This window comes from Colletotrichum fructicola (genome assembly GCF_000319635.2).
Source record: "Colletotrichum fructicola Nara gc5 chromosome Unknown KSG_Nara_v1_contig08, whole genome shotgun sequence".
NCBI classification, from domain to species: domain Eukaryota; kingdom Fungi; phylum Ascomycota; class Sordariomycetes; order Glomerellales; family Glomerellaceae; genus Colletotrichum; species Colletotrichum fructicola.
The window spans coordinates 3,765,774-3,787,710 of NW_027094058.1; the positions used below are offsets into that span (position 1 = coordinate 3,765,774).

Below are 21,937 nucleotides of genomic sequence, written 5' to 3' on the forward strand. Positions count from 1 at the left end.
ACAGCTTGAATAGCTGTATAGAAGAGGCTGACCAGTTGGGCAGCTAGGGTGTCTAGCTCTGCTGGGCTGGGCAGTTCCCCTAGAGTAGGTAAGGCTGTAGCCCCAGCCTTTACTAGGTCGATCAGCCGTGGTAGGGCTGACTCTGGTACTGAGAGCTGGTTAGCCTGGCGTCCCTGTTCCTGGGCCCTACTCATAGGAATAATTGTTGTGATGGCTTCGTGGTCAGCCCCTGGGTGTAGGTGTGGGCTGATATAAGCCTCAGTAAAGGGGATATTTGAGAGGGTTAGGTCGAGGGTATGCCCGTGGGTATGGGTAGGGGCCCCAACCTCCCCAATAAACAGAAGATCGTAGCCTTCCGCCCATTCTGCAATATCGTCTCCTCGATTTCGGCTAGGGGACCCAGGTTCCCATGAGGAGTGGTGGGCGTTAAGGTCCCCAGCAATAAGGGCTCTCTCTGGCGGTTGGTAATCTAGAAGGAGGCTGGTTGCTTGGTTTATAGGCTCATCTGGCGGCCTATATATATTCATAATAGTGAGGTCGCCAACTTTCACCCACAAGATATCTCTTGATTGGGTAGGCCTTTGTTGCTGTATTTGCAGCCTTAGACCTTTGCGTGTGTAGGTCATAACCCTAGGCCTTGTGTCTCTGCTGTTCCAGAAGTCAACTGGTACGTAGGAGTTAAAGCCTGGGGGTGTGTTAATCTGCATCTTATCTCTATAGCCTATCCAGGGTTCCTGGATCAGGACTATATCGATCTGATCTGCCCAGCAGAGCTCTAGAAGAGCTGTATGAGCTGGGCTTCTCTTCCCCACGTTACACTGGGCGACCCGTAATACCCGTGGGGGAGCCGTCCTGAGCCTACTGCTCCGAGTCGAGGTCGAGGTGGGTGTAGGCATTAATAACGTTATAATCAGGCTTCTGAGCTACCCGCTGGACCCTGCTGCTTGAGGTAGCTGGGGTATGCTGGGTAGGTAGTGGTGGTAGGATAGGGTTGCTGTCAGAGACGTCTGCTTCAGCCTCAGTCTCGTCCTCCTCCATACTGCTAGAGCTTGCTGTATCGCTAACGTCCGCTACGATGATTGAGTCCTGGGTAGGGGTAGGGGCTCGTGGTCGCTTAGAGCCAGGCTGAGGGCTCGTCAGGCTGTTGCTAGGTTGCTGGGTGCTGCGGGCGTGGGTGCCGGCCTGACTGCTCTGATAGAGGGCCTCATAGGCCTTCTGCCCAGCTTTACGGATCCGGGAGAGTTCCTTCCGACCTGGGAGGGTGGGGGAGCCGTTAACCACTAAGGGCCTTGCTGGGCAGTCCTTATGGTTGGCTTGGAAGGGGCCGGCGCAGTTAGCGCACTTCGGTCTGGCTATGCAGGGCCAGGTCTCATGGGAGCCTGCGGGCCTGCTGCAGTTGCTACAGAGTGGCTGTCGGTTACAGTACCGGTTTGAATGATATCCCTGGCAACCAGGGTCATGTCTGATGAGGGTCTTTTTCTTCTGGATAAGCTGAGATCTGCTGCTTTGGTTGAAGAGCCTGAAGGGTAGTACTTCTACAGAGAAGGAGATGATCCAAGAGACTTCGTTTGTGATAGGATTCACGCCAAGTTGGGATTGGCGGGCCCGGATAGGCTTGCATCCTGTCTGTGCAAAGACCTCCTCTTCAACTAGAGTAGCTGGGTCGAGGGTATCCCCATCGATAGTCCATAGCTTAGCAGGGCAGCGTGGGACAACATAGGTGAACCACTTAGTAGGGGTCTCAACCTTATAGGCTCCAAGACTGTCGGCTAGTTTCTGTTTGTCCGTAAGGAGGGCTTGCTGAACCTGCTTATTCAGGGGTCTCAGTGAGTAGCCAGTTGCGATGTGGTAGATATGTGGGATATCTGCTAGCTGCAGGCCAAGGGCCTGGCAGACCTTCCGGCGGAGGGCAAAAGGGGCATGCTTCCTAGCAGCCGTTAGGCCCTCCTCGGGGATGCGGGCAAAGACCCGGAGGTCCTCCTTTGGCTGGGCTAGAGTCTGAGTCTGAGCCTGGGGATGGATTGGGTTTTGGGTGCGGACCGGGGCCGGGGCCGGGGCTTGGGCTGGGGCTGCAGCTGCAGATTCAGCCGAAGCTACCACCTTAGCCCAATTCCGGCTCGGGGTCGGGGCCGCCGTTCCGTTCCCCATGATCCTCTTCAAGGCTTGAACTACGTAGGTTGTAGCCTCCTTCGCGATCTGCTTCCTAGGCCCCTCAAAGCAAGAGACCACGTTGTCTACAGACTGGGCGATAGCCATAAAGACATCCTTTCGGGCTTCGTAGAGCTTGGCCTCTTCACTAAGGGCTGTAACGACAGCTCCAGCAGCTGTCCCATTCACAGTTGAGGGTCCCTTAGCCGTTAAGGGGGTTGTCGTAGAGGCGTCGGGCTGGCTTCCCACGAGGCTGGGCCGGGCTGGCTGGGCCTCGGTATCGCGGCGGCGTTTAGCCCTTGAGGTTGGGGACGGCTCCGGAGGGGCTCCAGAGCCTCGATCAGGGCCGGCCGAGGAGGCCGGCCGAGGAGGCCGGCATCGGTCCAGAGCCCGCCGGAGGCTGCGAGGCCATCGCGGGAGGGCGCTGGAGGCGAGAATTGAAGGGTTTTCCGCTGTTAAGAATTTTGGTGGTATCCCACGTATTACACTAACAGTGGATGGCAAGAAAAATTAGGCGAGAGGGAAGTGTTCTGAGAGAGAGAGGAACACGGGATTATTGGAAAACACGCCAGTGTCCTGAAAAGATCCAAAGCCTTTGATGTGGTGAGGGGGGAATACCCTGGCCTTTGTTAGTAAACCCGCCAGTTGATGGCCAGTAGACGTCTTACAATGGCGCTGCAGTACTACTGCGGGCCCTGCTGAGTTTTAGTCATTGGAATTGGCACTGGTCGGTCAACTTACACTTCCCAGACATTCACGTTATGATCGGACGAAATTGAATAACCTAGAAGAACTCAGGCAACGACTTGCCTATTTGCTTAGAAGTACGTACCTAACCTTTCACCCCCCAGCCCGTTGTAATTTGTGAATAAGTATGTTAATGGCTCTGTGACGGTCGTAGCAGCCATGCCAACTTTTGCGGCTATGGTGTTGGCGTACGAAGAGCCCCGTATCTTTCGACCTCCGAATACCTCTTGCAAGGGCCCCTCGATGTTTTTCGAGGAATAAATAGCATCGGAGACCATCATTGACACGACCTTTCGCATTGCGTTGAATGGAAATATGTTCCAGTTGCACGGCTTAAAGGCGACTTGTGACAAAGCTTCGAATGCCGTAGCGCATTTAGCCACGGACCATCCGTTAAGGAACATAGCCCCAATGATGAGACTACCTGCTACCGTATTAGAAACGGCGCGAAGCACCAAAGGTCTCACTCGCCTGCGCTGATGCCATATGCCATATTGAAATGCTCTTGAATGGGAATTGGAAGGCCGATTTTGTCTTGGAGCATTTTAAGCATCTCCAAGCAGACAATACCCCTTACTCCTCCACCATCTACACTCAGTACTTTAACTCCGGCTGTCGGTGGATGAATTCGTATAGTAAAGTCCACGTTCTCATTGCAAAGCAGGCATTTGTGGTACTTGAATAATAGCGGGTCGCTGGACGTAGAAAGCCCAAAATTATGTTGACATACTCCGCAGATAGTATGCCCGCATGAAAGTAAATGTTCATGTTGTCTCGTCAGGCAGGTGAAACAAGTCTTGCTACCTTTTACCACTGTCCACCGAGATGTAAGCTCCCTGAGGATTTTGCTGTGAATGGTTAAGGCCGTTTTGCCTTGTTTAAGGAACTGGACTATCTCTGAAAAATGTCGGGAGATACTGGTTACTATCGCACTGGGCAACATGATCCCGTCTTTTCGCTGGAACGCAGTACGTGCTGCAGCGAGGCACTTATCTCTGTATAATGCATCGAAAACTTCCTTGGGATCGAAAAGATGCATCTCTGGAACGTAATGATCCAGAACCAAGCAAGATGCGATGTACTTAGACGCAAAATACGATAGGTCTTTTGCTTCGGGTATAAGACATAGAAAGCTGCTTAGATGGAGGGCCAGCTCTAAGCTGATAGGAAACTTTTGTCTAGATGCTTCAACAAAGTTGAAAGTCTTATCCCGAGCCATGGTAATTGCTTGATGAGCAGACTCGAAGAGGTCTATGAAATGTTTTGAAGAAAGAGATATCGATGACTGTTCCCGCTTGCTTTGAATGAGTCGAGAACTGTTTTGAAGGTGGGTTTGGATTATGTTAGCCTTTCGGCCTATACTCCTTCGGAACTCGACGCTCGAAAAGAATTCTGGCAATTCAAGGCCAGTAACTTCATAAACCTGAGCTTTTATGTGCTCCAATGCGGGTTTTTGATCCATGGAGAACTCTAGAATGATAAGGAGTGATGGGAGAACACTTGGCTTAGGAGTTATCAACTTCATCCAAGTGCTAATTCTAAAAGCGATCGCTGTGAGGTCTTCCACCCCATATGCAAAGAAGCAGAAGACGTCCGTGAACGGGTAAAGAAGTTTTGCGTAGAGAAAGCTTTCGGCATTCTCAACCCTACTGTGAAAGGGAAGACATTGCTGCCATTCAGGCTTGCAGCAAGATTTCGGCCGAGAATTCCCTTTTTTTCTTGAGGTGTAAAGGGGTAGTGCTTAGTAGGAAATCTTGATATAATTGAAGAGGAACACTGTCTTTCCGATGTTTCCCAAAGATAGTTTGTCGGCAGCCAATGACGACTACTAGACCGGGACATCTGGCTTGGGGTGGGTTTGATGATAAGAGCGTTGAAAGACGTGAGGTTCTGGATAATGTCAAGGAATTAGGCTCTGACGAGACCCAAATCCAACGCATACATCGAGACATCTTCTTATTTTTGAAAGCGGAAAGTAATAAGTTTTTGCTTTTGGTATGTTTTGTTTTACGCTTTAATACTTCCCGTATTAGCGGTCACTTTTGGGCACAAAGGATAATTTTAGAAATATTCTATTTTTAGGGCGGTCCAAAACTGGCTCTGTCCTTTTAGCCCACTACCTATATTTTTACTGTCGTCCGGTTCTCCGAGTTGACGCGGTAAAAATACAGGCCTGTAACACAGAAATATGGTGTATGAGTCTACTTACGTTTGTGTCTCCTGCGGTCAGCGGCGATACCGCTTGACAAAGAGGAAGCCATCGCGCGAACAGAGATCCCAAGAATCCCATATATGTCGCCGATGTCTCGCTTCAACTACTGTTATTCACGTACACCATCATTATCACTTTGGACCACCAGAGGAAAAACCAGAATCGACTCATGTGGCATCATCGCGTGAGACCTGCGAGCTCTCGGGGGACTCAGCTTTGCCATATGAGTTACCTCATCATCCACACTACCGGATGCGGGACCAGACCCCTCCACCGACTGGGCCCAAACCCAACACAGAAGCAATAAAGAGTCGTTTTCAATAGGCATAAATTTAGACCTAGAATATTTATGGAGATTATTTATTTATAAAAACCTAAGCTCTTTATATTTGTTTGTTTGTTTTGTATTTAACGCCGTGGCGGCAAGGGCGCAGCCGCCCTTGCGGCCGACCTCCCGAAGGGTATGTGGCGTGGAGGGCCGTAGGTTCTCGCTATATACTATACAGTACACGCTGTCCCTCCCGTCCTCCAGATCTTACTCGTGAGTCACTTCCGTGTTCTATCCATCCCTAGTTCCCACTGGTGCCCTAGTTCCGTTATAGTAGTCTGGTCTCCCCTATGAGGTAGACTTTTGTTCGGAGTATAGGTTATGGCCTATCTCTCAGTACTGCGGGCAGATCTTCTGGAAGAAGTTTGTCACGCTAAGGAAGGCCTGGAAGCCTTCATGGTCAGTGATTAGCCCCTTGAAGTAGCGCTCAAGAGATCCTATAGGTCCTATAGGCTCCTGGCGACCATAAGGGTAGAGGGTAGGCCACTGTTGCCTCCTCACTAAGGTCTTTCGGCAGTAGACCAGATGGTCTACTTCCTTAGCCTCCCCGCAAGAGCAGGTGAGCAGTGCTTCTGTATGGTTGAAGCGTTGATGATACTGTTCGAAGTCCCCATGGCCTGATCGGGCTGCTAGGAGATGATGTACGATTACCCGTGGTAAGGCTAGTTCAGGGGGGCAGGCCAGGGTAGCCTTAAGCCCTAGTTGTATATAGCGAGAGGCTGCCTCTTGCCTCCACCATTTCCCATACTGGTGTCGTTTACGCTCTTGAGCAAGCCGCTTGATCCCTGCTAGGGTAGCTAGTAGGCCTCTGGGGACTGGTAGCGTTGTACCCTCCTTAGCTAGGCTATCAGCCTCCTCATTCCCTTTTATCCCTTGGTGCCCTGGGGACCAGTGGGTTTGTATATTGTGTATCCTAGCTGCTTCCTGGATCTCTAGGAAGGCAGCTTGTGAGGATTCCGGGGCCTCACCTCGGATCCCCTGGATAACGCTAGTGTTATCGATACAGATGTGTATAGGCTGGCCTTGGGAAGTCAGGAGGGCCCTTCGGAGCCCTGCCCTCGCCCCCTCTACCTCGCCGTCGAACACTTCCGCAATGCCGAGGCGGCTACACCCTTGAGCTATGCGTTTGTTACTGCGGTAGATAACAAAGCCGAAACCTGTAGCCCCGTTAGGGGCTTTAGAGCCGTCTGAGTAGATGATCGTATGGTTATCTGGCACAGTCTTAAGCCAGTCTTGAAACGCTTTAGCTGCTTTCTCCTTGCTTCGTCCAGCTGTAGGGTCTTGTAGTCCTGAAAGATGCTGCGGCTGTAGGAGTAACGGCCTTGGGCACCTAGGTAGGAGGGCTGCTGTTCTTTGTAGTCTTGTTTGCTGCCGCCCTGGCTGTGAAAGCCTAGGGACTAAAGGGTGCTGTTGGTCAACCTTCTGTAGGCGTGTAGCAAAGCGTAGGCGTGCCCCTTCGAGGGCTACTTTTGCCGTTGGCAGGCCAGCATCTCGAAGGAGGCTACTAGTGGGCGTAGTCTTCCAGACGGGTAGGATAGCCCTTGCTGCTGCTGTCATAACCTTCTCTACCCTCTTTACTAAGCCCTTCTGCCTTGTACTAATAGTAGCTGCCTGGTTATTAGCACTGCTGCTAGTAGCAGTAGTGCTGCTGTTTCTGGCTGGTCTCTTTAAACCTGCATACCAGGTCTCAGCTCCGTATAGGGCGGTTGGGAGGACACAGGCAATAACAGCTTGGCGGGCAGCAGCAGCTGGGAGCCCCCCTTTGGTGTTTGATAGATGGCGTAGGAACTGGGCTACCTTCTTTGCTGCTGCTACCTTTGTATCGACGTGGTGCCGGAAGGTGAGTTTCTTATCAAACCAGACCCCTAGCCATCGTATAGGCTTAGTTGAGGCCTTGATAGTTAGGTCCTTTGCCTGTATCTCTGGTAGGTCTTCCCTCTGCTTATGTTTCCTGCTGAAGTGGATTGCTTCACACTTAGCTGGGTCAAACGCAACCTTATTATCAATACCCCAGTTGAGGATCTGAGTTATCTCCTGGCCAAGGGCTGCAGAGTTTCCCTCTAGAGAAGGGCTAGTAGCCAGCAGGCCTATGTCATCTGCATAGCCGAACCGTAGCTTCTGGTTATCAGCTAGGATATCAGCTACATAGAGCAGAAAAAGGATAGGGGATAGCGGAGAGCCCTGAGGGAGCCCACAGGATAGGGGGAAGTCCTCTGTAGTAGTCTCCTCTAGCCTGACTCGGGCGGTCCGGCTAGAAGCAAAGGTAAATATCAGCCTAATCAGACTACTGGGCCAGCCTTGCTGTCGTAGCCTAAGAATAAGTCGATTTCGTAGAACAGAGTCAAAAGCCCCCTTAACATCCATTGTTGCTAGAGTTGCGGTAAGCCCTAAGTCTAGAGCCCTTTCGATCTCATGGGTTAGACAGGTTGTTAGGTCGACTGCAGCCCTCCCTGGCAATGCCCCAACCTGCTGTGGGCTAGCAACCCCTTCCAGAATGGTGAGATATGCCATTCTCTTTGCTATCAGTCGCTCTAAGCCCTTGCCTAGGCAGGATAAGAGGGCTATTGGCCGCCAGGATCCAGCCTTTGAGAAGTCTGTTTTCCCCGGCTTCTGGATCATAACTACCTCTGCTTTTCGGAAAGTCCTAGGGAAGTAGCCTATGCGGACACAGGCTTGGAAAAGCTGCTGTACCGGTGTAGCTATTAGGCCCCAAATAGATTGTAGTAACTTAGTAGTGATCCCATCAATCCCAGGGGTTGTAGCCTTTGTGAGAGTAGCCTGGCGTACTTCCTCTATGCTGACTATGTGCTGCCAGGGTATTAGACGCCTTGCAACTATAGGAACAGTGAACGGGTTCCCAGGTAGGTCGTCTGCAGCATCAAATCTCTCTAATAAGGCCTTCCGCAGGGCTTGGGCCTTATTGTAACTGTTGTTGATAGCCTGTCCATCCACTATTAGAGGTGGGGCCTTGATAGCTAGCCCAGACTTACGCCAGCTTAGTATCTGGTATAAGTTCTGGTTAGACCCAGCCTCCTCAATCTTAGCAGCCCAGTAGGCGCGTTTTGCCTTCCTGACTATAGTCAGAAAGGCCTTCTGCTCCTCTAGGATAGGCAGTGGTATTACTAGCCCAGGTTCTTGGGCTTGTCGTCGCCTAGCCTCAATAGCTGCTCGATGGGCCTCTGAACACTCTTCTGTCCACCAGGGGGCTCCCCTGCCCTGGTTAGTCCGTCTCTTCCCTACTGCTTCTATAGCTGTAGAGAGGAGGCTGACTAGTTGGGTAGCTAGAGAGTCTATTTCTGCTGGAGTAGGTGTATCCCCTAGGGTAGGTAGGGCTGGGATCCCCAGCTTAACTAGGTCAGCTAGCCGGAGTATAGCTGAGTCTGGGACTGTAGGGTGGCTAGTCTGACGCCTCTGTTCCTGGGCCTTGCTTATCGGTATAATGGTCGTAATAGCTTGATGATCAGCCCCTGGGTGTATATGTGGGCTAATATAGGCCTCAGCAAAGGGGATGTTTGAGAAGGTTAGGTCGAGGGTGTGCCCATAAGTGTGGGTAGCAGCTCCAACCTCCCCAATAAACTCAAGATCGTGGCCTTCAGCCCATTCCGCGATGTCGTCTCCCCGGTTCCGGCTTCGGGAGCCAGGTTCCCAGTATGAGCAGTGCGCGTTAAAGTCCCCAGCTATAAGAGCTCCTGCTGGCGGTTGATAGCCTAGGAGGGTACTTGTTGTATGGTTTATAGGCTCGCCTGGTGGCCTATAGACGTTTATGATAGTGAAGTTGCCAACCTTAACCCATAGGATATCCCTTGATTGGGTAGGTCTTTGTTGTTGTATCTGCAGCCTTAGACCTTTACGTGTATAGGTCATAACCCTAGGCCTTGTGTCCCTGCTGTTCCAGAAGTCTATTGGCACATATGAGTTATAGCCTGGGTGTGTGTTAATTTGCATCTTATCTCTATAGCCTATCCAGGGTTCCTGGATCAGTACTATATCGATCTGATCTGCCCAGCAGAGCTCTAGGAGAGCTGTGTGAGCTGGACTTATCTTCCCCACGTTACACTGGGCGACCCGTAGTACCCGTGGGGTAGCCGTTCTGAGCCTACTGCTCTGAGTCGAGGTCGAGGTGGGTATAGGCATTAATAACGTTATAGTCAGGCTTCTGTGCTACCCTCTGGCTTCTGCTGCTGCTTGGAAGCGGGCGGATAGGGCGGTTAGTTAGGGGGAGGGCATCAGAGTCCTCAGTTTCATCCTCATCCATACTGCTGCTGCTTCTAGCCATGCTAGCAGTATCTGCAACAACAATTGAGTCTTGTGTAGGTGTGGGGGGGCGAGGGCGCTTTGATGACAGCTGTTGCCTCTGTGTAGCGCTTAGCCTAGCCTTAGCTTGTTGTGTGCTTCCTGGGGGGCAGGTCTGACTAGTAGAGAGGTTCTTGGTTGCTTCCTCTCCAGCTTTTCTGATCCCTCGCAGTTCCTTCTGAGTTGGGATAGTGAGGCTCCCATTCACTAGTAAAGGTCTAGCTGGGCAGTCTGTATGGCTTGATGGGAAGGGCCCATAGCAGTTAGCACACTTAGATCTGGCTAGGCATAGCCCAGCCTCATGAGTATCTAAGGGCTTGCCGCAGTTCTCACAGAGGGCTTGCCTGGTGCAAAAGCGGTTTGAGTGAAAGCCCTGGCAGCCAGGAGAGTGTCGCTTAGGGGTATGCTTCCTTGGGGGAAGCAGACGGGCAGGGCCTGACTGGCCAAACAGGCGGAAGCCTTCCTTAACCTCTTGAGGGAGGGCAATAATCAGGCTTTGCGTGGCTGTAGCTAGGTTAGGGCTATCTCGGGTTGGGCGCCAGGAGAGAAGTCTTTGCTTTGTCCTTAGAAGGACCTCCTCCTCTATTTCAGATTCTAAGCCTACCCTACTACCATCAAGGCTTGTGAAGTAGAGGGGGCAGAATGGGATGTTGTACTGATACCACTTTGTAGGCACCTCCACCTTTTCAGCTGTGAGACAGTTCTTGATCTCAGGGGCCCTCTGGAGGAGTAGGGCCTGGATTTCCTTATTCTGGGGCCGGAGTGAGAAGCCTGTAGCAGTATGGCGGACCTCAACTAGGTCTTGCGGCTGTAGGTTGAGCTCCTTTGTTACTACCATCTTGACTGAGTGGGGGGCTAGGGTTCTGGACGTAGGGATATGTTCTGCAGGGAGCCGAACTAGTAGGCGGAGGTCCTGGGTCTGTTTTGGTTTGTTTGCGTTGTTGGTGGCCTGCCGGCCTGTTGTTCGGTTCGGCCTGGGGCCGGGGCCGGGGCCGGAGAGGGGTCCACCTGTAGTGGGGCCTCCGACGGCCTGGGCGTATGTTTTTCCGGGGCCGGGGATAGGGGTGGGTCCAGAAATTTCTGAGGTTGCAAATCTGGCAAAAGAGTTGATAAGGTCCTGGGCTGTAGCCTTCAGACGTGCTGGAGCCGTCCCAATGAGGGCATCTAGACCTTTTGCGAGGAGGTCCAGGGCCTCATCTTGGAGGGCCCGGCCTTCCCGGGCTTGCTGAAGGGCGGCAGTGGCCGTTCGTGGCCCTCTTCCCAGGGGCCGGATAGGGGGGGGCGTGAGGCCCCTCGGGCGCGGGGGTAGGGAGGTAGGGGGGGGAGGGGTCTTCGGCAGGTTATGCATAGAGAGTAGGAGGCCGTTAGGGCCCTGCGAGGGGCCCGCGGCTGGCTGTGAGGCCATCGCGGGCGAGGGTTCTGGTCGTGGGGGGTAGATTTGGTGGTGTTAGTGTTAGGGTGGCGGACCCAGCGCGGCACTAACAGTGGGTGCCGGTGGGGTGGTATGTAGGAGGGAAGTTCTAAGCTCTTTATAGTGTAACTATAAACTATTCAAATATGACTGGTGCTTTCGGAATCTTTAAGCTATTTAGGAGAATAGCTAGTTCATCTTCCTCTTCTTTCCTTTTTAATACTGGCTCTTGAGTTGGGAGGAAATCTCCCTTTCCAGTAATTTTAGTCTTCGGCTTTTGCTTCATCTAATATGAATTAGTCAGGAACTGAAGTTAAAAAAGTATCCCCTTACAATATCTTCCAAAAAGGGAAGCCAGTCATTCCCCTTTTCAGAGTTGTAAATATTCCATTCGTCTTTGTTGTCATCGTGGATGATAAGTGCAACATGCTTATGGGGCAAATTCGAATACTCCCAGCATTTCTTGCGCAAAGACTTGATTCTCTTTCGGGACTTGGCTGATAGACTAGCATTCATGATGACCGGTAGGTAATGCTGAGATGGCTATCTAGAGATACCATTAGGGCCTGAGAGCTTGCTTTATATCTTGGTTTACCCCCAATACTATATTTACTCCGTTTCTGTCACGGTCTATGGACCGGTGTTCGGCCTTCGGCAAGACCCTCAGCCACGACTCATTGGACCCACCAAATCCAATGGCGCATTCGCTAGAAGGTTCCAGGAATATCGACAAGGTCAATGCCAAGGTTATAAGAATGCCCAGGAAATAGGGAGGATACGGTTCTGTTTCCTGTTCTTCAAGAAGATTTATTGTACTCGTAGTAGTAGGCTAGACCAATGGCATCGACCTTGTCCTAGACCCTTACAGTTTCTATTCATAGTTCAATTTTGACGCCTCTTCCTGTTCGTTATCTAGGGTGTTCAAGTAACCTCCCTCAGACCCCTCCACATTTTGCACCAGATACTTGATGGCATCCTCTTTCATGTCTATTTCTTTTTGCAGCTCTGCGATTTGCTGCTGAAGCCTTTCTTCTTTATCAAGCGACCGACAATAGCGCAAGTAAAGGTCATTGTAATCTTGCATAAGGTGAGCATTCCTGTCCTCGCTCTGCTTTAGAGCAGTAAAATGCTTCTCGTCGTTTTCTTTCATCAATTGCTGTGTTCTTTGGAGCTGTATAAGAGCGGATGAAAACTGGAACAAGGTATTGTTGAATGCGATCGTGGTTTGCTCGGTCATTTGCAGGTGGTACCGCAGGTGATAGACGAACGCATCGGCGACCGGGACGCCCGTCATTTCCGAGTTGAATCCCTCAAGGGATCCCAAAAGGGATGAATTTTGCTAAGGGTATTTGTTTAGTTTTGCCGTTAATGGCATATGGAAACCAGGAGACGTAAACCTTGGAGAGAAAGACCTGAAAGTTCAGATGGCTGTGACATTTTGTTTGTTTGGCCTGGCTTTCAAGAGTTCAGATTGCAATCATTTTCACTAATTCATCGGTTTTATAGATCTATCAATCTCTAAATGATGTGCGTATGCCTCGTGCCAATTTCGCTCATGGTAATGACTGTCAATGATCAAGCTGAGTGTGCTAAAAAATAAGGCATGCATCAACCAATCACGGGTCGTTCCCCAGGTTTTAGCGCCCTCGGCGTGATGCCGCTGAAATCACGCCGCAGTGGGGCCTCGCTTTGGGTGCTAAGATCCATGACCCAGTAAGCTCGTGGCTAGGGGGGAGGTGTAGGTATAAATATTTTTAGTATAGAAGAGGCTCTGCTTGCATCGCTTAACAACCAACGCTCATGCCGTTTTTAGGACTGCGCCACCAACGCATCAGACCAAGCCACCTCGAAGAAAATAAAGATCTAATTTTGGGAATGGGTTCTCGGTTTTCTTAAACAGAAATCAAATGGCGGCGGTTTCATGTGATAGAGAGAGAAGAAAGAACGCCATGGTATACTGGAGCGAAGGTCTCCTCACTTTGAGACTTCACTTCCGCGCCCAGAAACCGGCCCTTACCTAGAGACAGCTCAATGGCCAACCCTTCGCCATCACTCAAGTCCCATTGTCATGAACTAGGCGGCTCTGATAATGGGATGCTGGAGGTCGATGCTTTGGTTACCACCAACGACTATCAATACATCGACCCAAAACTACTATCAGGAACCACTAGCCAGGTGACAGATGCGGGAAAGCTTCAACAATATGTTGTCAATGCCACAGAGCCCCAAACCCATGCCACAGATCCCGAAGGGGCCAACTCAGCAACATTTGTGTTACGGTCAGCTATCCGACAGTAGGGTCTGCTAACAGAAGCTGGGGATTGAGACGTAATAACAGTACACTTGGTCGTGGTCTGGGTCGCAGGTGGTAGGCTGTAGTAGATCGGTCTTCAGAGGCTAAGGTGATCAGTCTTAGGCTCAACAAGTAAGTCGCAGTGAAGGTAAGCTGAGAGTATCCGTGAGGATGAATACTAAGTTGATTGCTGAAGAGCTATGGAAGTCTGACCATGAGCCAGGCTCAGGGTCATACTATATACAAGTCTAATTCCGAACATGTTCCTTTGTACCTTGGGTCGATCTGGATCATTCTGATCCAGAATGATCGTTCGGCCCCCAAGTCGTGTTGGATCATATTGATCCAATATGATCGTTATCTTATCGTCACGTGACTTGGACCATAGTTCTTCCGTTTACCGAGTGAGTCCCTGTTGTTCCCGTGATCCTGCAGTACAAATGTCCTGTCCTAGCCGCCCGCTGCCTAAGTGGGTTGGTTATCTGTTATTCCTGCATATCGGGTCGTAACATCAGGTCCCCTCTCCAAAGGTCTTGTCCTCAAGACCCAACATAAGTAGGTCGTTGGTCCCAGGTTGGGGTCCCGTCAATCGTGCTTCCTGATTTATCCATGATGCTGACACCATGTCAGGTCGCGTTCAGAAGTCGGATTCTCGTGAGACTCGTCGTTCTCAGATTCAGCGCAATCGCAAGGCTCTTGGTGCTCTGGTCGATCACCGTGGTTACGACGCAATGCCTTGTTCCCCTTGTTTTCAGTACAATCGAGTGTGCAGAATGGACCTCACCAACTCGAAGCGTTGTGGTGAGTGTGTGAAGCGGGGTTTTTCGAATTGTGACGGTGGTGACGTGGCAAATGCTCGTGAGTTCCTTGGCATCTTAGTGTTTCCTGGTGTCGCTGATCTTGTCTTGATAGTGAATCGTTGTTTTAATGAGCAAAAGAAAGTGGAGCGGGAGGAGGAAGAGGCTGAGGAGGCGTTGGAGGTGCTGCAGACTCAGCTTGCTGCTGCTCTGAGTCGTTTGTCCCGTCTTCGGAAACAGAAGAGGTTTTTGAAGGAGCGTGGGTCGGATTTGATTCGTCGGGGAATGCAATCCGTTGATGAATGGGAGGCCGAGGAGCGTGCTCTGGAAGCTCAGGAGTCCCGAGTGATGGAGGATTTGTCGTTGTGGGGGGCCCAGACTGAGTCGGACTGGTCTTCCCTGGGTACGGGTTTTGTGGACTTGGGTATTCCTCCGAACGCGGGGTCTTCCGAGGTTTCCTAGTTGTTCTCCGGTGTTCCTAGGCGGATGAATGGTTTTCCTTGTCGCGGTCGATCTGCTTCTGTTGGTGGTTTGGTGAAGCGATGTGGGTGCTTGATTCGCTTATATCCAGCGTTCTTCTGGACTAGTATGACAGGTGCTGGTGTGACTTCTCGTTCTTGGTGTTGTTGCCAGTAGATCGTGAGTTCTTCTGCTGCGTTGGTGATGTTTTTGGCTGGTTCCCATGTGTTGTCTTCGTGTCCGTATCCTTTCCATTTGACGAGGTATCGATACCCTTCTGGCTCTTTGAGGTGGTCTATGATTCGTTCTACTTCGTATTCTGGTTCATTGTCTTCCACGATGATGAGGTCGTTCGTCCGTGATCCTTGTGGAGCTGGTTCGAGTAATGAGACATGGAATACTGGGTGACACTTCATGGTTTCCGGGAGTTCGAGTTCATAATTGACTGGTGAGATTACTCGTGAGATTTTGAAAGGTCCGAGTTTTTTGTAGTCGAGTTTGTCGTTTGGTCGTTTTGTTTTGATGTTTCGCCGTACGAGATAGGCGCTATCTCCCTCTTTCAAGGTTGGTCCCTCAATCCTTCGTTTGTTGCTGAATTTTGTCATTCTTTGTCGTACAAATTCAAGTTCTTTGCGTGTGTTTTCCTGGATATCCTTGATTTGCCGTACTGAGGCGACAGCCTTGATTGCAGTTGGCCCTGCTCGGGGTTCTCCATAGGCGGTAGGTTCAAATCCATAGTTGAGGTAGAAGGGGGATTCCTTGGTACTTTCTCCTACTGCGCTGTTGTAGGCGAACTGGGCTATTGGTAGCAGTACAACCCAATTGTCTTGGTTGTAGTTGACATAGGCGCGGAGGTAGGTTTCGAGGATCTGGTTGATTCGTTCTGTTTGTCCGTCGGTCTGCGGGTGGAATGCAGTGGACATTGATTGTTTGATGCCAAGGTGTGACATGATTGACTTCCAAAAGTTGGAGGTGAAGATCTTGTCTCTGTCTGACACAATTTCCTTGGGTGTTCCATGGTTGGCGATGATGTACTTAAGAAATGTGTAGGCACATTCTTCGGCGTTGCTTGCTTCTTTGTACGGGATGAAGTAGGCGTACTTCGTGAGTCGGTCCACAATGACAAGAACGCTGTCAAAGTGTGTTCCCGTAAGGGGTTCTCGAGACTTCGGTAGCTTGACGATAAAGTCGAGGGATATGGATTGCCAGGCGGTTTGCGGCACAGGCAAAGGTTGTAGCATACCATAAGGTTGATGTCTAGCGGGTTTGCTTTTGAGGCAGACCTCACAATCCTTAATTGCTTTTGCCACACGTTCTCTAGTGACCTTTTCTCCATATTGTTGTCGTAGTCGTTTCCAGGTTTTGGTGATTCCTTGGTGACCGTGTGCGGGGCGAGCATGAAATTCCATGATAGCTTCGTCGTCTAGCTCGCTAGTCAGGCTAGTACTAGATCGCCCAGCCATCATCAAGAGTTTGGTTGCTGGCACGAGGTCTCCGTCGTTGTTTCCTTTGAGAATCACCTGGGTTTCTTCAGGTACCGGGACGTTGTAGTCCGGCCTTCGGCTAAGAGCGTCGGCTTTGCCATTGTCTGATCCTTTGCGGTGGATGATTCGGAAGTTGAATTCTGATAAGAATTCCGACCATCTAATCTGTCTTTTATTCAACACTTTCGAAGTCGTGAAGTGTGAAAGGTTCTTGTGATCTGAATACACAAGTACTTCGTGGGTGGTTCCCGAGAGCTCGGGTCTCCATTCCTTAAAGGCTTCAATGATTGCCATGAGTTCCTTATCGTGGATCTGATAGTTGAGTTCGGGTCCGTGGAGCTTGCGAGAGAAGAAGGCGCACGGATGTAGTCGTCCTTCTGAGTCCCGTTGAGATAGTTGCGCTCCGATCGCATAGTCGGATGCGTCGGGTTCTACTTCGAACTGTTTTGTCGGATCTGGGATGACTAAGACGGGTTCGCTGGCGATGAGGTCTTTGATCTTCTGGAATGCTGTTCGTTGTGGTTCTTCCCATGTAAAGGGCGTGTCTTTGCGGCTGAGGTTTGTGAGAGCCGCGTTGATCTTGCCATAGTCTTTGATGAATTTGCGGTAGAAGTTGACGAAACCTAGGAATCCTTGGACTTCCTTGAGGTTGTTGGGTACCGGCCATTCCTTGATGGCTCTGACTTTGTTTTCTGACATGCAGACTTTGCCAGGGGTGATGGTAAATCCGAGGTATTCCACTTTTTGTGCGTGAAATTCGCTTTTCTCAGGTTCGACCAACAGCTTGGCTTTTTGGAGAGCTTGTAAGACATGGTGCACGTCTTCTTTGTGTTTTTCAAGTGTTGGTGAGAAGATGAGAATGTCGTCGAGATAGACTACTACACAAATATCGACGTACTTGCGTAGGACTTGGTTGATCATGTTCTGAAAAGTCGCAGGGGCGTTGGTAAGACCGAAGGGCATGACGAGGTACTCGAAATGTCCTTTTCGTGTCCTGAAGGCGGTCTTCCATTCTTCGCCTTGCTTCATTCTGATCAGGTTGTAGGCTCCTTTGAGGTCGAGAGCTGTAAACCAGTTGGCTCCGTGGAGGAGTCGTCTCATTTCGTCGATGAGGGGTAACGGGTATCGGTTTTTGATCGTCATCTCGTTGAGCATGCGATAATCGACGCATAATCGTAATTTTCCGTTCTTTTTGGGTACGAACAGGATTGGGCTTCCTGCTGGTGACGTTGAGGGTCTGATGTATCCCTTCTTGAGGTTTTCTTCGAGGTATTTGTCTAGGGCTTCCATCTCTGTCTGGTTGAGTCCGTAGATTTTGTTGAAGCGTGGTTCCTTTCCTTTCTGGAGGGGTATTTCGTGGTCGAAGCTGGTGTGTTCGGGCAGTCCGGTTTCTAATTCGGCTGCAAAGAGTTTCTCGTAAACTCTGTATTCTTCTGGGATAGACAGAAGTGGATCATTCTCTTGTTCAAGATCCGTTGTTGTCAATGGTTGTGACGTGGCTTCTTTTGCCTTGAGGTAGCAGATGTATCGTTTTGCTGTTTCCTGCTGTATCGGCTCGTTTGAGGCCTGGTTTTGACAGGGCTGCTCAGGGACTGAGTCGTCGTGGTCCCAATGGAGTTGGCCTTTGCTCCAATCTATCCGTGGGTTACTTGTTCGTAGCCAGGGTAATCCTAGCACTATGTCGTATGTTCCTAGATCGGCAATGTCGAATTGGATTCTTTCTTTTCGATTCAGGTAGCTCATCTCGAGGGGCGCAGTCTCATTGTAGATGGTACCTCCTTCGTACTTGAATTCTTCTCCTTCTGCCGTGTGTAACTGATAGGGTCGCTCTTTTCCTCCCCATTGTACTTCTAGCCTATTGATGGCTCGAGGGGCGATGTAATTAGCTTCAGCTCCGCTGTCAATCAGCGCGAGTGTTGTTTGTTCGTTGATGGTGACTTCGAGTTCTATGTTGTTCTTGTGTCCTTGTGACATTTGGTGGATGAACCTTTTCCTTGTTGCCTGTCGTGGTTCTTCGTCGGTAGGCGAGTCTAGTTTTTTGACTGCCCTGAGTGTCCTGGGTAGGTAATTTGCTTTCCTTCTCGTCGTGCCTTCGTGAGGCTGTTCTCGCGGATCTTGATCTGCGGGGGTCTTGGTCCGTTCTTCATGACTCTCCATGCGCGTGCTTTTTCTTGGTAGTGTACTTGGCACTCGTCTTGTTGGCGTTCGTCCCACTTCATGTCGTTGTCATGTTGACGTCTCATAGGAAACTGAGGGCTGGGTCTGAAGACTGCGAGGTTATCTTCAAACAGTACCATGGTCCATCCGATCATGGCGGATGTCGAGTAAATCTCGCGGATGGGCTCGTCGTTGTGTCTTCTGGGGTAGAATTGGTAGTCGTGCTTTTCTCCCATGTGTTCTTTGCATCTGTCGTGGAAACACTGGGGCCAGAAGAGGGTTTGGTGAAGTCGGTGGTTGCTTCTCAGCGCGGGGTGGTCTTCCGTGTGTAGCTGAGGGGTGTAGTCCCGATCTCGCTGATTTGCCGAGGTGCCGTAAAAGTGGCGTTGTTGCTTGTCTTGAAGCATGTCGATTTCCTGGTGCTTCAGGAGTTGCTTGATTCTGTTTTCCTGGTCGTCAGGTTCCTCTTCAGAGCTAGAGTCGTCCACACTGGGGGTGAACCCATAGGTGATCTCTGTCTGAGTACGTTGTTGGGCAACATCGCGAGGTTCGTCCGAGTCATAGGGTGAACTTTCGCCTTCTCCAAAAGTCCAGTTGCTGGTCATACTGAGAAGTTGTTGTTCTGTCAGAGGATCATGCTGATGTTCTGGTTCTTCCTCTGATTCTTGTTGGCGTAGACGCGTTTGTCGGGTATCTTCATGTGAGGTGATTGGTTCTAGTCGCTGGATTCGTAGCATCTCGTTGAGTTGTTCAACTGGCTTTCTGGCGACTCTGCTGTTGCTGGAATGCATCATTGCCAGGGTTCTGGGGCGAGTATCCGGGGCACTCATGTCGTATCCGGATCGTCCAGGGTTGCTGTCCCTTGGGTAGTGTCCTGACATTTCTTTGTCTTCGAGGTGGATTCGGCAGTCATCGTCGTAGCATCCGGTCCAAGATTGGGATGCATGTGAGGCTTTTGCAATCGTGTTGACTTGTCGAGGTCGTTCGGCTACTGGTTTCCAGGGAAGTTTCTTGGGTTGTCTGCAGTCTTTGGCGATGTGGCCTTGCTTGTTGCAGTTGTAGCACTTGGGGTTCCAAGGCTTCCTGTCGTTGGGTTTAGTCATCATGCTGAGATCCATGGGTCCGCTGTGTTGTCCGTAAGCGGTGCTTTGTCGATTGTTGTTCCAGTTGCTGCGGGGTCTGTTGTCGTTCCGCTGGTTGTTGAACTTGTGCTGGGGTTGCCACTGGTACTTGCGTCCCGTGTTGGGTCCTTGTCGTTTTTCGCCCTTTTCTTTGCGTCGTTCGAATAGCCTGTTGTCGATCTTGATTGCGAGGTCGGCATACTGAAGGAAGTCTTCGGGGCGATCGATCTTGACGATTTCGTCCTTGACTTCGTCTTTAAGTCCCTGATAGAACATGAAGATCTTGGTTTCCTCGGTGAGGTCGAGCTGAATGCTGAGCTGTCTGAACATGGCGGCGTACTCCTTGGTTGACTTAGTCTGTCGCAGTTGTGCGAGATCTCTTTCAGCTTGTCGCTTTTCATCGGGGTCCTGGAAGAGAGATCGTAGGGCATCTTCGAATCCCTGAAAACTGCTGTAGATGTCTCGGGTCTCAGTGGAGCACTCGTCCAGGGTTTCGTACTTGAGGAATTCTTCCTGGATGGGTTCAAACCATTTGAGGGCTCGTCCTCGTAGGTAAGTGGCGGCATGGACGACTTTCTCGGTTTGACTGGTGAAGTCTCCATGGTGGAAGTTTTGGTAGTTCTTGACTTGGATCAGGAATGACTTGAGTTGTCCAGGGGTGCCGTCATAGGTGATCGGGGCGCTGAGCTTGAGTTTCTGTCGTCCTCCAGTGGGGGTAGTGACGATGTTGGCAGCGGCCCGAAGGGTGTTGACTTCGTTCTGTAGTTCCTGTATGAGAGGGTTGCTGCCTTGTCCTCCTAGGCGAGCGATTCCGTTTTCGAGGTCCGTAAGTCTCTGGGGTCCGTTGCCGAGCTCCTGGATCATCTGTTTGAGGCCCTGGAGTTCGTTGGCGGTTTCGTTGTACATGGCCTGGACCTTAGCAATGTCGTCGTCTCCTTTCTTGACTCGGGCTCGAAGCTTGTCGTAGGTTTCCTTTTTGAGGGTGACTTCGTCGTCCGAGTCCACTGCCATCGGAGCTCCCTCGAGTTCCTCAGCCAGGCTCTTGACAGGCTGTTTGGAGGAAGAAGAGCTTCCCGGAGTGGGTGACTTGGCGGAGGCGCGTGAAGACATTCTTGTCTGTACTGTTAGTAGGTTTCAATGGTCAACTTACTGAACAGGAGCAATCAAAGTGTTACGGTCAGCTATCCGACAGTAGGGTCTGCTAACAGAAGCTGGGGATTGAGACGTAATAACAGTACACTTGGTCGTGGTCTGGGTCGCAGGTGGTAGGCTGTAGTAGATCGGTCTTCAGAGGCTAAGGTGATCAGTCTTAGGCTCAACAAGTAAGTCGCAGTGAAGGTAAGCTGAGAGTATCCGTGAGGATGAATACTAAGTTGATTGCTGAAGAGCTATGGAAGTCTGACCATGAGCCAGGCTCAGGGTCATACTATATACAAGTCTAATTCCGAACATGTTCCTTTGTACCTTGGGTCGATCTGGATCATTCTGATCCAGAATGATCGTTCGGCCCCCAAGTCGTGTTGGATCATATTGATCCAATATGATCGTTATCTTATCGTCACGTGACTTGGACCATAGTTCTTCCGTTTACCGAGTGAGTCCCTGTTGTTCCCGTGATCCTGCAGTACAAATGTCCTGTCCTAGCCGCCCGCTGCCTAAGTGGGTTGGTTATCTGTTATTCCTGCATATCGGGTCGTAACAATTTGATTTACCTCATATTTTCGACGACTTCACGACATTCTTTCCGGACATGCTCTTTTCGTCTTTGCCTCCTAACTTAAATGAGCTAGAGCTTCTTAAACAAGAACTCCAGATGCTTAGAGGGCTCACTGATGACCAAAAATCTCGAATCGAAAACCTCGAGACAATGGTGAAAAAGCAAGAATCGTACTTGTTCTACCTCCATGATTGGGCTACAAAGACAGAGAAACTCAATAATGAGTTTAAAGAGATATTGCAAAAGCTTCACCAGCAACTGCATGATCAATCTCATCTACAGAGGATCCTTTATAATGGCCGGTAATGTGAGTCATCCTCCATCTCGAAGAGCGGATCATTTTGAAGCTGATCAATTCCCCAAAAAGCCAGCCATGATCTTTCAGCTGCAAGCTTTTGTGTATGAAAATGGTCCACAGCTAAGCGCATAACACTCAGCACCTCTTCAGCTTGTTGAAGGAGAATAATAATTTTATCTAACTTCTCATATTCGGCCTCGAATTTTTGTACAAGGTCAATATTTTCATTGTCGAGTTTGTGTATAATGGAAATATCTTCTGTGTTATCCATTTCCTCAAGCCTCTTCAGAAGCTCTTCAATCATAGTCTCAATTAGGGGCATTATTGGTGCGAGATGTGGTCTAGGCGCCCAAACTTCAGGAAAAACAAATAGTTTACTAGGGATTTAAGCGTTATATAGCGTTATTTATTGGATCTAAAATAAGGGTTCCAGAAAATGACGTTGGCTAAAGCCACAGTCAAAATTAGAGTT

At 50.3% G+C, this 21,937-nt stretch overlaps 6 protein-coding genes across 6 annotated transcripts; 2 read left to right on the top strand and 4 right to left on the bottom strand.

The window, feature by feature from the left end:
- Nucleotides 1–858: 858 nt before the first annotated feature.
- CGGC5_v014130 (uncharacterized protein) lies at nt 859–3,194 on the bottom strand (the record flags this gene model as incomplete). Its single annotated transcript, XM_066153041.1, has 2 exons — nt 859–2,600; nt 2,981–3,194. The coding sequence occupies 2 exons, from the start codon at nt 3,192–3,194 to the stop codon at nt 859–861; spliced, it is 1,956 nt and encodes a 651-aa protein (XP_066007569.1).
- A 7,023-nt stretch (nt 3,195–10,217) lies between these two features.
- On the bottom strand, nt 10,218–11,655 carry CGGC5_v014131 (uncharacterized protein; the record flags this gene model as incomplete). The annotated part of the gene is made up of 4 exons (XM_066153042.1): nt 10,218–10,232; nt 10,333–11,121; nt 11,363–11,425; nt 11,473–11,655. The coding sequence occupies 4 exons, from the start codon at nt 11,653–11,655 to the stop codon at nt 10,218–10,220; spliced, it is 1,050 nt and encodes a 349-aa protein (XP_066007570.1).
- A 179-nt stretch (nt 11,656–11,834) lies between these two features.
- CGGC5_v014132 (uncharacterized protein) lies at nt 11,835–12,794 on the top strand (the record flags this gene model as incomplete). Its single annotated transcript, XM_066153043.1, has 4 exons — nt 11,835–11,885; nt 12,143–12,226; nt 12,646–12,666; nt 12,741–12,794. 4 exons carry the CDS (start codon nt 11,835–11,837, stop codon nt 12,792–12,794), a joined length of 210 nt encoding a protein of 69 aa, XP_066007567.1.
- Nucleotides 12,795–13,170: 376 nt separating this feature from the next.
- Nucleotides 13,171–14,691, top strand: CGGC5_v014133 (uncharacterized protein; the record flags this gene model as incomplete). The annotated part of the gene is made up of 4 exons (XM_066153044.1): nt 13,783–13,836; nt 13,948–13,987; nt 14,063–14,290; nt 14,345–14,691. 4 exons carry the CDS (start codon nt 13,783–13,785, stop codon nt 14,689–14,691), a joined length of 669 nt encoding a protein of 222 aa, XP_066007568.1.
- Nucleotides 14,692–14,812: 121 nt separating this feature from the next.
- Nucleotides 14,813–18,146, bottom strand: Tf2-9-3 (Transposon Tf2-9 polyprotein; the record flags this gene model as incomplete). The annotated part of the gene is made up of 2 exons (XM_066153045.1): nt 14,813–14,983; nt 15,306–18,146. The coding sequence occupies 2 exons, from the start codon at nt 18,144–18,146 to the stop codon at nt 14,813–14,815; spliced, it is 3,012 nt and encodes a 1,003-aa protein (XP_066007591.1).
- Nucleotides 18,147–18,202: 56 nt separating this feature from the next.
- Nucleotides 18,203–20,560, bottom strand: CGGC5_v014135 (Retrotransposon-derived protein PEG10; the record flags this gene model as incomplete). The annotated part of the gene is made up of 1 exon (XM_066153046.1): nt 18,203–20,560. The coding sequence occupies one exon, from the start codon at nt 20,558–20,560 to the stop codon at nt 18,203–18,205; it is 2,358 nt and encodes a 785-aa protein (XP_066007592.1).
- Between the last annotated feature and the right edge of the window lie 1,377 nt (nt 20,561–21,937).